We start from the raw sequence: 13,236 nt of genomic DNA on the forward strand, positions 1-13,236 counted from the left end.
AAATGAGCCTGGAATGTCCATATTGTTGCTATCGCAATTCTATAGGAATGGCGCCGATACGCTTGCGTGTGACCTGCTTTCCCGGAGTAAAACGTCACTATTTTTTAAATTGCTCACCGAATTAACAGGTGTGTTTTATACACTGGCTTGACGTATACACATTATTTTTCGGAAAAACTGCAGTTTTGAGGAGGGTGCGATTTATACAAAGGTGGGACTTATAAGTTGGAAAATATGGCAAGTGCCGTTATAATGCACTAAAGTTCAGTTTTTGCAATGTGGGAACAATACGGCAGAAAATAGAGCAGTATGGCTAATTGTGAAGACCAAACTTGAAAATATGCTTCCATTATACACTTATCACCATATGCAGCTGCCTACTAAAAAAATTATTTCACCTGCTCTGTGTGCCAAAATATGAATGCTGGCAAATTGCATGGAGTAAAAAAAAATTGCGAGAGCATCGCAAGAAGACAACTCAAGGCAGGAGGGACACAGGTTTATACAGTTTCTTTTTTACCAAAATATTTATTTGTGATGCGAGATACTTTAAAAAATAGTGCAAAAAGAGTTCAGAGATTTTGAAAAATGCAGTTCTAAGAACATAATTCTCACGAATTTCGGCCTCCAAGAACCAGGCTGCAACACAACGGGTCCAAAGCCTGCCCAGTCAGTAGACAGGGCTGTCAGTGACATCTGAGCCAACATTTCTGTACTATGTATACCTTATGAAAAGCCTCTATGTAGCATGTACATTCTTCTCAAAGCCATGTAACAACCGCGCAATTCTGGCTTCTACGCTTAAATAACCTTTAGCGATCAGATGTGTAGAGACATGAACTTTACCCGTTCAAGTAATCGCGCTTACTTTTGATGCTTTTATTCCTCGCACACATCACGATTATCTTCAGCGAGCAGAGCACATGCAGGTGAATGAATACAACTGCTCAGCTTGTTGCCTTGCTCTTTTTTGCAATGTTCGTAAACTCCACCACCACCCATGCCTTTTATGCTAGTGGATGAAGCATCACAACTACTGGCAAAAATTTTTTCAAGGAAGGACAACAATGAAGAAGAGTTATGGAATTTATCGGCACAAGGGCCACATGTGACCAAAGAGCACCATGTGAATGGCGACTAGTTGTTAATGTAGAAATGAATCGGACATGGTAGGGGTAACGTGGCTGCAGAAAGGGCTAAAACTTAGGGGTGTGCCAGCATCAAATTTTTCAATATTGAATCGAATTTGAATAATCAGATCCGAGCGGAAATAGACTCAAGTTTTTTAAAAATAAGAATATACTATTGGTTCTATGAGAACGCAATTTTTTTCGCAAGCCAGATGTACAAGAAAAAAATAAAGAGAAGCTTAGTGCGCAGCAAATAACGTACAGAAAAACGAAATTCCCTAGTGCAACACTTTTGCTTGATAGTGTCATAACTGCAGTTTTTTAATGTCATGAAGGATGGCTGTTCGACACGTTCAGGGAGCAGAGACGCCCCCCTGCATGTTAATTCTTTTAGATGCCAAAAAGAGCAGCTCACTGGACACGATAGTTTCTGGTATCAGCAGGTACCTCTTTGCAAGCAGAGCCAACAGCGGGCACCATGCTCATACCACCACTCGGCATGGATCTTCTTTATGGCTCAAAATTTCAATCATGCACATATCTTCCAACCTGTGTGTCTGGCAGCGAAAATAGCTGCTGGTTTATGAGCTTATCGAAGTCTTCCCACAGTGCTGACATGGAAGGAGCCTTTTCAGAAGCTTTCGTTGTTGAGACATATCTGGGTTCCTTGGTGTTGAAATTTGTAGTTTGTGAACCGTATGTCTTAGGGATTTATCCACACTAGGAACAGACAGAGCTTTCCACTTGGCGGCTCATGTTGTCCAGGTGCACGATGTGGCAGCAGTGTGTAGGTACTCGGGCCGATAGTGTCGGGTAGCCGTAAGCACCAGCAGGGCACCGTGATACTTCGTCTTGCTTTTGATATGCTCCACTGCAATACATTTTACACGCTTTGCCGTACTACAAGGCTGGATTGCAGCAAAGCTGAGTTAAAGAACCAAGAACAGTATTTTTCATTGTTCAAATTTTTCTAATAGTAAAAGTATCTTTCAATTTGAATATTTGAATTTTCGAGTATTCGCCCACCACTAATAAAAAATCAGTGCATAAAACATATACATATGTTGTAAAAGTATGGCAATGACTAATGAGGTGTGCTACAAACATGAAAGACATGCTACCGTGTGATGCTGAAATTAGGATGGATAAAAAGAAAGACTGAGGAGTGGTTCTACTACGTCACCAGAGCCCTTGAATGCAAGGGACTGGAGGAACATGCCATACTATACGCACCTATCACAGCAGCAGTCTGATGAGAGGTTGTTTTACGCGTCTCTTGTGCCGACAATGTGTAGTATATGGATGTTATTTAGAAAGTCTAAAACAGATTTGGTGTCGAGTAACTGTTCTCCGCTAAGAAACATTGCCAGGCGTATTTGGATATGCTGTTGGTATGCTAAACAAACAATGTTTTTTTCTCTCAGCTTCTGCTTCCCTACACTCCAACAGAACAGGGAGGGCAGTCAGCCTATTGCCACATCTGCCACGGACAGGAGGTTCACTAGTCAGCAAGCGATTGTGAGAGTCGTACGTGTGCTCTATTCCGAGACAACCAAAGAGGACATCACAGAAGAGGCATTGCAGGATTGCGTGCCCCATTCACAGTCTCCCTTCCACCCCTCCAATACACCAGTGAACTGCACCGATGTTGGAGAGGTGGAAGGGAGACTGGAGAGAGCTACGCGAGGCTGGCAATGCGATGAGTGTGCCAGGCGGGCTGCGCAACACAAGAACGAGGACAACGGTTGGAGTTTTCTTTTTTGCCCCATGGCTTTTGCATTCCTTTTCAGTGCAGACACGCATTAGCCAGATTACATTGTTACAGCCAATAATGCAGCAAGGAAGCATTGTAGTTCGCCATAGAGTACACAGACACACAAGTTCTTAGTGTCAGGCATGCTCATTGTCATATGCATCCAATGAATCATTAAAATTGGTATTGTAAGTGAGTTTGACTGCAGTGCTTTTACTGGTCTCACTGAAAAAAAAAAAATGGAAAGACTTATTTATGTTGCAAAAATTGCAAGGTAGTGCAACCTTTGTCATGACGAGTTAGCTCATGATTGGCAGTTAAAGGGTTATTGGAAGGATTAAGAAGAGAGCAGTCCAGCGCTCAAAAAAAAGAAAGGACCTGCACACAAAGCTGCAAGTACCATATTTACTCGCATAATGATCACACTTTGTTGTCAGAAAAATTTACACAAAATCAGGGGTGCGATCATTACGCGGGTTAAATTTCGCGTGAAAAGAAAATTTTTTTTCGTCGCCAGTTTGCTGAGAGACACCAAAACAAACATGGCGGCCGGCGGAGCAAGCCGAACGCGCCAAACGTGATTTTTTTTTGCTTCTCACAAGTACATTACGTGCATTCACACAGTTTCTTCCGTATCAGTAATCAATAATATCGTTAATATCGGCAAGTTTGCGGCAATAACGTAGCCAGGTCCACTTTGAGGGGACAGAAACAGATGGGCGAGCTTAGCTGCCAGTGACATAGAAACACATGGACAGCATGCTGCGGAAACTGCGGCATCTGTCTTCCCTACTATCCTAATACGGCATGTTTCCGCTAAGGGTGGGTGAATATCTTAGCTGTCTTACAAGCATCGGCGTATGAATAGGGTACACTTCTAACGTATCAGTGTAAATGTGGCCACTATCGTTGCCGCTCGCGATTTGTTGCATGCCCACGAGTGCAGATGACAAGAATCGAAAGGTGCCTTTTTTTTTGTTGTTGACCACAACCATTATAAAGCCTACACATAATAAAGGCAAGTTTGGTTGCAGCTTTTTATTTTAGTCATGGAAGTGCTGAAAGTGATGAAAGTAATAAAATGAGGCATCTACTTGATGTTTGGTGCGTGCAGACCGCTTGGTTTGTCTTGAGTCGTTCGCGTAGCATTCGACAGATGGTAAGCACAATCACTATTAGCTAGACTTGACACACGACATATCGCTGCAGCAAGTTCGGGGTGCGATCATTACACAGGAAATAAAAAAGAATCAAATTTTGACGGCAAAATTCAGAGGTGCGATCATTACGCGACTGAGATCATTACGTGAGTAAATACGATATTTGGTACGATTCATCTGCACTTTTTTCACGACTTCACTGCACAGTGCCACCTTTCGTTGCTGCCACTGACCAGCGTGTGCAGCGATTGTATTGCGAATGCCCACTTTTACCAAATTTGCGGCTGCCATGCAGCTTTGGCTAGCACTCCCACAGCGAAAATGAGCAGTACAACCAATGGTCTAGTTGCAGCAGAAAAATACTGGACAGTACCTCGATATTGTGAAGAGGTGGTAAGAAACTGCTCCAAATTCGAGTTCACACACTTTTTCCACTTATCTCATGACAGGTTCCAAGGGCGAAGTACAAATATCGGCTTCTCTTGTTGACGTGGGTGCAGCCACTGCCCATTAACTGCGAAATTTCAAGCCCAGGCCGCCGCCGGAAGCCAACCGATTCCGGCTGACGTCTAGGGGGGAGGTAGACTGTGAAAGGGGGAGCCGAGTCTCATCCCGATCACCCATTCGCTCTGACAAGTGCAAATAAATTGCTTTCTCTCTCTCTCTCTGTCAGCATACCATTTAGTAGCTCAGTCACTTTTTGTAGTGCGTGCCGTCATGGTGCCGGAGAAACCGTATGCTGCTTCGTTGCTGCACAACACGGGCACTTGCAATTGCACATAAAGGTCACGAACTGGGTCCGAATTTTACCTGCAGTTTTTGGAGCGAACGACACCTTGCAGAGGGTGTCACGCTTGCACCGCTAAAACGAATGGTGAAGTCCAGCACAGCCAGAACCAGTTCACGAAGCAGGCAAATGGAACAGACCTATGGTGACGACACACTAAGGTACCTCACCTGAGAAATGTCCGCTGGAATGGGCACAACCGGTTCCGGACTTGGGACGTTCAGGCATCTCCGTGCAGTGGCGCTGCGAACTTCTACAGGACGTAGCTTGGTCCCATCTGCAGAAAGACCACAAAATTCAACACGGACTTCATAGATTGTTGCTCGACAGGTGCAGTCAATGTGTTTGCGTCACTTTAATGCAATCGGCACTCTTTGAAAACTTCTCGCATTGCCTCACATTGTTTCCACCAACTCGGATCACTGGGTAGCGTATAGAGAGAAAGCAAGGACAGGAAAGGCAGGGAGCTCAACCAGAATGGCACCCAGTTTGCTACCCTACACTGGGGGTGGGGGAAAGGGGAACAGAAAGAGGAAAAAAGGGAGAGAGTAAGTACAGAGTATGTGTGGGAGGGACACTATAAATCATCTCTTAAGCAGGTGCACTTCAAGTATTGCACTAGTGCACGAATTGTTTTTCGTGCCAGTGATGTGATGGGTGTGGCCATGATCTGAGTATCTGACTCGGTGAACAGGCTCGAGTACAGTCGGTGTACATTGTAACGAGGGCAGGTACACAATAGGTGCTCGATGGTTTCCTCGCGCCCACAGGAGTCGCACATCAGGCTTTTGGCCATTCCCAAACGATATGTGTATGCGTTCGTGAAAGCCACTCCCAGCCACAAGCGGTACGGCAAGGTTGCTTCGCCGCGGGAAAGGCTAGATGGCAATTGTAGCTATAGTGTGAGGTCCAGTTTATGTAATCTGCAATTGAAGGCACTTGAAATCCAGAGATCCTGCAATTTTTTGCATGCAAGTAGGCGAAGTTTCCTGGCAGCGTCCGACCTCTCCAAAGGTGTTGGATATGTCTGGGTATCTTCGTGGGCCCAGCGGGCAGCCTTGTCAGCTAGGTCGTTGCCGACAATGCCACAGTGAGCAGGAATCCATTGAAATATGGTGTGACCTCTTTCCAGAGCATGATGGTGCACATCCCCGATGTCAGATATCATCTGCTCGTGTAAGTTCTGTGATGTAATGCAGACTTGATGCTGTGAAGAGCGGCCTTAGAATCACAAAGCGCATAGTGTAAATAAAATGGGCAGGGCATCAGGCTGCAATGCTGCGAGAATCAAGTTTGGTGCCAACTGTTGGATCAACTTGGATCACCGAGTTTGTGCTACTGGATATGTGGCGCTCTTCAATGAAACAAGCAAATTTGGGTCACTGGGTATGCCCCAATAGGTATGAGCCGCTCATAACTTTTTGACACCCCCACCACCATAACTTTTTACAGCACTGCGTATGTGCCGCAAGATATTGCCGCTATACAATGCGACAAGTGCGGACTACACCGCAGCGTCGCAAGGTGCCGCAGCGTGTTCAGGCAGTGGCAATAAAGTGTCGCTACATTGTGTCAGCGCTAATCACATTAACGTCAACAGTCATCCAGAGATGGTTTCTGCTAACAGGAGCCTAGGAGGAAATGGTTTTGGATGTTTTGAAGTCCACATCACCATAGTCATCAGCGGAAATCGTTCGTAAATGGCAATGCCAGAACACTTCAAGCCTATAACACTGCATTGGCCGTGTGCCTTCATAAGTGTGTAGTGACCATGAACAATCACGTCGATAGCCAGCACGGTTTCATGCAAGGCGGTTGCAACAAACGCGAGTTTCGTTTTGTCTCAATGCATGCGTCGCCCACAAGCCTAGAGAGTCTTAAGGTCGCCTTCCATTATCTCGTCAATAGCCGCTGCGGTTTCGCACACTGGGGTTACAACAAACAGTATTGTTTTGGCTCTGTGAAAAGCTAAAGAGAATAAAGAGCACTGGCTACATCGCGACAGACAGTGAATTACATGACAGACATATCTTCTTTCATATACGACATGGAATTTTTCGGTCGCCAATATGAGTAGTGAGAGAAGGCTCTTTAGCTTTCTTAATGGGATTTCTAATTTTGGTTATACGCTGGATGTTCTTACATACCTTCAAACAGTGTTCTACAGCAAGAATTGCTTAATTAAAGGCAGAGATCGAAATTTCAGAAGGCGAGAATCACTGCCAACATAGGCACTCTCTTCATTTTCCCCCATCTAGCCTCCACAAGCAAAATTCCTTCCCCGAGTTCTCCCATATGGAGTCGTAGGATTGCGTGACGAATAAGTCACGAGCACTGCCACCATTTCTTCTCTCTCTCTCTCGCACGTTTTTGGCAAGTGGCGCACTTCCGACAATGGCCTAGCACGCAAGCTGTTACATTTGTCTCATTTCGTGTAGCTAACGATTTCGCGCACTCTGCATAACGCCTGATAAGTGCCACAATCATGACCCATGAGGCAGCCATCAGAGGATGAAGGAGCATAACTGCAATTTTTAATATGGTAGAAAATGACGGTTTCATTCTATGCGCGTGCGATAGCGCAACGTGGCAAGAAGCAGACAAAATGGAAGTGCATGTCTGCTACGGTACGAAGTAAAACGAAAACACAGACATTCGGTTTGTAGGTTTCATTACTTCTCGAAACTTCAATTGCATTTACAGGTGCAGAAACCTCAACACACAACAAAGAACTGTTTAGTCTTTGTTGCCTTGAATAATTTTTGAAGTCACTTGTCATCGTGAGCGATGTAACAGCACTGCGCACTGGTGCAATATACGTCGACTCTCCGGCTAGGAGCTCAATGCCCTTGAGGAAAGAGCAAACAGCATTTGGTTTAAAATTTAAGCGCTTTCCGTGGTGCATAGGGAAGAGACACCTAACAGGCACACGATCGCTGGGACGCATTGTATGCACTGCACTTGTCAGCTCAATATTACATCTGGTGAGCGGACCCTTTAACGTTGTTATTTAAGAAACAAAGTATAGTCAGCAACAAGTAAGATTAGTCAAAATAGAGTATCGAAAAAAAAACAAAGTACCTTATCAGTCTAAACAGATTAAGAGTCTCTTGTTATAGTATTAAACATGATTCTCAAATCTTCAGACAATGAGCTCACCGCTGGAGCAGTCTGCTGTCAATGGCTTCTGGTCCACACTGCTCGTCTTTTCGCTGGGAGCCTGCAAGGAGGGTGTCGACCGTACAGCCATGAGCATGGAATGGCCCCAAACTGTACTGGTGTATTCACTAGAACCGCTGTCAGTGGTCCTAAACATCCAACATGTTCGGCTCAAACTTCACATACGGGCAAAGCTCGAGACTGCTTCATGCAAAAATACAAGTGAAAATTGATGATTTATGCCTAAGCGAAAGTGAATATTGCTAAAGTTAAATGCCCGGCAGTTGTAAAAAAAAAAAACCAATATACATGCAGTGTAATGCTATGATGTACTACATAATAAAATTTAATTGGGAGAGTGAAATAAGTGAAAGTCTAAATTTATAAGTCACACTATCTTCCAACTCTTTAGAACTGTGTGAATAAATAAAGTACACGCATTTGTGCCCACAAATATTTTGCCCATCTTGAAAAGAATGCAGATGGCTATTAAGATGACCTGACAAAGCAGATTTCCAAGGCCCCTAATGTTCCCTTTAGAGGGCATCTACTGCACTTGCAACATAAAAAAAAATGTTGCATTTACAGGTGCAGAAACCTCAACACACAACAAAGAACTGTTTAGTGATAAAAAAGTCAATAGGAAGCAAGGTGCACAATGAGATACAGCTACGCAGTGCACGAGCTGTGCAAGTGGTGACAAGTGAATTTACACGTAACCGCTGGTTTAGGAGATAAAGATTATATATCCATTTCATGCGTAACCTATCACTTTGCACTACAATCTTGTTGCACATTCCATCCCATCAGTTTTCTGCAAAACTTTGGCCGAAAGCTGTATCACGGATACGACTGCAGGCGAGACTGGAGTGCCGTAACTGTACAAGCAAGTGCCTATAATAGTTTCATTGCTGCATGCAAGAACAATACTCACGCCACCGGAGCAACTGTTCACTAGGTCAGACAGCACGTGACGCCTTCCTTGGCTCAGCAGAGACTTCGTAAGTGGATGCACCGTGTCGACCTCTGCAATTAGACAACGGCAGGGAGTGCCATTAGACTAGCCAATTACAAGCATGTAGGCCTATGGGGAAGCAGCCATTCTATAATCAATTTCATAATTCACAGGCAGTCCTGTGCAAGCTACGTAGGTAGTATGGTCAAAGGTTTCAATCTGTGTGTATGTCATTGCAGTTGTGTTGCATCTACTTTATACATTATGTTAATGTCACGCAAGATTACATCAATGCCTGTACTTTTTGTGCCATTTGCACTGCAAGTATTTGTCACACTGATTTGGTTGCGAATGCAAGCAGTGCGATGTGGCTGCAGGTCGCAGATGCATGTCACTCCGCTTGTTCGGGGGCAAATATATCCAGATCTGCGACACCTTCCACGTAATAAGTCATTTTGCGACATTAATGTAGGAGACTTCACGTTGCATGGAATTGCGTGAAGCATACCCATGCGTTTCTTTCATATGCGATAAGACATGCGCAGCCTCATGAGGGTGTCTACAGGCTTGGTTGGCGAATTGAGGATTAGCTTCAGAAAATTGGGAAGGGTGGGGGAGGATGACGATGTGAGGCTAAATGAGGAAGATGCAATTCATGTTCCTGAATTGCAGAGGTCATTTACATCGCACACATGACAGATCTGAAGTTTTGAAGTGCACTGGCAAGAAGCCTCTCGAGCTCAGATGCAAGTCGAAGCCCACTTGTAACTGACCTCAGTCACAAATGGATGTTGATGTTAGCTGGTGATCGATAGCTGCAAGCAGAAATGAAAGTGGGAACAGTGGCAGCGGCTTTAGAGTCACTCCGACATTTTTTTTTTTTTTTTTACTTATTACCAGAGTTCGGCACACTCTTATCCGAAATAAAAAGCTTGGAATTCACCTTTTCTTGCTCTGGTTAGAGAAGGAAAAAAACTTTGGTTTGAGGCTTTTCTGGCATTGACTGCACTTAGCATTGAAGCCTGGACACTATTCCCCTTCCATCAGTCACGTCAGAGAAAATAGTGCTTTAATTTTCTATCACACCTTAGACAGCAAGTACTACTGTATATATCTAGTATGAGGGGCGTTATGAAAATAAGTTTCGTCATTTATTTTCCCACATAAACTTTATTGCCAAAAAAAATATACACCATGGCATCATGAATTATACACCTTGCACTCTTTTTGCACATAGTCGCCACCAACACTGAGACATTTGTCTTAGCATGCAATCGGTCTGAAGAAACCACTGCGGTAAAACTGTGCCCTGCAATGCAAGGAACTGTCGCACAACCTGCTCCACCTCAGCATTGCTTTGGAAGTGACGTCCCAAGAGCTTGCCTTTCAATGCAGAGAACACCATTCATGCCGGATAACTGCACGCGCTTCCATTGGCGACCACATTTTCAGTACATGTCTGCCTGCCATCGCGATTTGTACTGGAATAACGGCAGGCGCACTGGTTTGCTACTACTCTTTTTTTTGGCGCTCTGTACATGAGTCATTCTTCCTCCGCTGACGCTCCTTCTGTCGAACCAGCAATGGGTGCGGATTCTTATGGCGATTGTTTCACCTAGTGCACCATCTTTTCTTTCAAAAAAAGAAAAATAAAGGACAATACGTGCCTTCGGAACGTGCCTCGTAGTTGGCATATTCTTGAGCATTAACTGAACAGCATGCTCGCATCACAGGCGACAAGTATGCTCGGATGCACCATGTTTTCAGGAGTGTCCTTGCAGAATATATCCATATTACTAGGAATCTCTGCACAATCCTTGCTTTGCTACACATTTGTTCGCCAGTGCACCTGGTGATGAAACACGTCTATCCAAAGGTGTCACAAGGACTTCATGGAAGGTGCATGCGTGCAGCCAAGAATTAAAACAGGCAGCTCGCCATAGCCATTGGGGAAATATCAGGCTGCGTCTTGTTTCACTCCGACTCCCATGACAAAAACTGCATTTTCTGCTAGTAACAAAAGGAAAAAAGTCAGCAGCTGTGGTGGCCAGCTTCGCAAGCATTGTGGATAGCTTAACCTTTAGGTTTAGTCAATGCCATTCTATAAGCAAAGCAATGCGGCATGTTTTGACAACTGGAATATCACGGCATGCAATCAGATTTGCAATTCCAGCTTGCGGTACGAGCAAGTGGTTTATTTGAAACTGTAGCAAACTGAAAGTAAGAGAAGGATGGTAGCCTTTTCAACGCATAGGCAGGAAGGGTGCATAAATTTTTTGTGGCAAGGACGTGACTAGCATTGCGAGGGTGAGCGAGCAAAACCAAAACTGAGGGAATTTGCCTACTTCTGCACATGTAGAAATTTTTTTTCGTCACAAAAGCGAGCAATCTAAAAACTAGCCCTAGCATTCATAGCATCGCCTGCTACCTGTGAAATGGAGTAAAGATGCTGTATTTGTAAGCATTGCTTTGCTGAACTTCGCAATTTAGATGACAGCACTGCAATTAAGCGATTCCAGAGCCAACACTTTGTAACCAGGGTGCCCCCTGGGTCCCCTCAAACGCCATTGAACAGAGGAGCGTTTTTTAAAATAAATTTCTTGCTGCAGGCCCACTGAGGAGCTCTGCTTTTTAGCAGTGCTTTGCATTTTGCAGCGATGCCACAGACGAGCCTAATCTACCAGTGCTTAGTCGTGCTTTCGTAGATGGCAGCACACAGAAGGGGTTAAACAGCCTGTAGTCAGCCTGGCGTCTCAAAAGACGTGCAGCATCTGCAGGCACTGCACTTGACACTTGAAAGAAACCGCAGATTTTAAGAACAAGACAAATACAGCAAGGACAGGAAAACAATGCTGTCCAAACTGTACCGCTGCAACTGTACTCAACTGCAAAGAGCTCTTGCTCGCACTCAAGCGCCAACAATTCAATGTATATCTCCCTCTGCCAATGAAACACTGGGCAGTTTTAGAAATAGTGCACCCAAAAGTTAGGGGACGCACACCGCCGAACGTTCAAGAGAACACAAAGGTATACAACACGCAAAAGGAGTACAAAAGAACGCAAACTGGCCGTGGGGTTTTGGGTACGCAAGGATGCTTGGGTGCGCTATTTTATCACTGGCTCGATGAAGCTCATGGCACACAGACGTCGCAACGAATCTCGAGAAACGAAACTCCAGAGATGCGACAGCGGTTTTCGTACATCACGCGAAATTTGCCTTTTCAAATTTTATGCCGTTATAAGTAGAGCACAGTTGTTTGTCACGTTCGAGAGAGCTGGTTGAAACTGCAGGTTGCTCCGCCTTCATACGTATTACACGCCCCAGATGGGTAGTCGCTTACCCATAGTCGCGACAGTGTGTGCGGAAGTCATGCGATTGCTGCTAATCACATGCTACCGTGCTACTAATTCCGTTCATGAAACATTTAACGTTCAAGCGAAACAGGCACAACACACTGTGGCGTCAAACATTTTTTTTCATGAGGGAACGCAGAAGCGGGTTTAGTGCAAGCGCTTGAATTCCCCTCGAAAACAGGCGTGCACGCACCAAAAGACCACAGTCTTAAGGCCGAACTGGCGCATTTCGCAGAACGACAACCCTTTAGTTACGCTGGCGTGACGCAACTTTGGAGCGGTCGTTAACACTCTGTTGTGGAAGTGCAGCACGCTGTACTTCTTCCCACAGCGCATTCTGCGCTTAAATTAACTCGCAAATGCAGAGTCAATGTCTAAGATAGCGCAGGCGCTCACCTGTCGTCGACATGGTCTTGTGATGCGAGGTGAAGCTCCGGATGTCCGAGGCTGCTGTTCGCAGAGGCTCGCTCATTTCGCCGGCGGCTTTGGGCGCTGGGATGTTACCACAAGACAAAATGCGCTTGTGCAGCCCGTGTTCTCGCGCGAGCATGCGCGAGTGGGTCGTTATTTTCGTTTAAATACACCGCTTGGCCATTGGCTTGGCCGCTTGGGGTCTTGTGCAGTCGAAAGCCTGGCTTTTTGCATCGATCACAGACAACTGCAAACTGTCCAGAGGGCGCCATAATATGACTACCTTTGAGTAACAAAATTGGAACTCAATTGCCAGTGAATGCATGTTCAAACAAAAGTTGAAAACCGTAATATTTTTATGAACGTGATGTGTTGGATAGGCTTGGTCATTATGTTTACTTTTGAATGTTTATTGAATTTCCATAGGTGGTGTTCAACTATGGTGTTCAAAACATGACGTCCATGGCGTTTATCTGAATCTTTGCAAGCGCTACGGCTGCATGCAGGCAGCGAAAGCGTAACCTCTG

The 13,236-nt window shown here is 45.0% G+C and overlaps 1 protein-coding gene across 2 annotated transcripts in view; it reads right to left on the reverse strand.

Annotated features, from left to right (window-relative positions):
• The window catches only part of LOC142587563 (uncharacterized), a 36,900-nt gene extending 23,965 nt beyond the window's left edge, over window positions 1-12,935 (reverse strand). For both annotated transcript variants that reach the window (XM_075698670.1, XM_075698669.1), the window contains exons 1-4: window positions 12,695-12,935; window positions 8,924-9,015; window positions 7,990-8,050; window positions 5,001-5,107 (exon numbers count right to left, since the gene is read on the reverse strand). In XM_075698670.1, coding sequence (XP_075554785.1) covers window positions 5,001-5,107; window positions 7,990-8,050; window positions 8,924-9,015; window positions 12,695-12,848 — 414 coding nt within the window. In that variant the 5' untranslated portion in view covers window positions 12,849-12,935. The remainder of the gene's footprint in view (window positions 1-5,000; window positions 5,108-7,989; window positions 8,051-8,923; window positions 9,016-12,694) is intronic.
• Between the last annotated feature and the right edge of the window lie 301 nt (window positions 12,936-13,236).

This window comes from Dermacentor variabilis, chromosome 7 (genome assembly GCF_050947875.1).
Source record: "Dermacentor variabilis isolate Ectoservices chromosome 7, ASM5094787v1, whole genome shotgun sequence".
NCBI lineage: Eukaryota > Metazoa > Arthropoda > Arachnida > Ixodida > Ixodidae > Dermacentor > Dermacentor variabilis.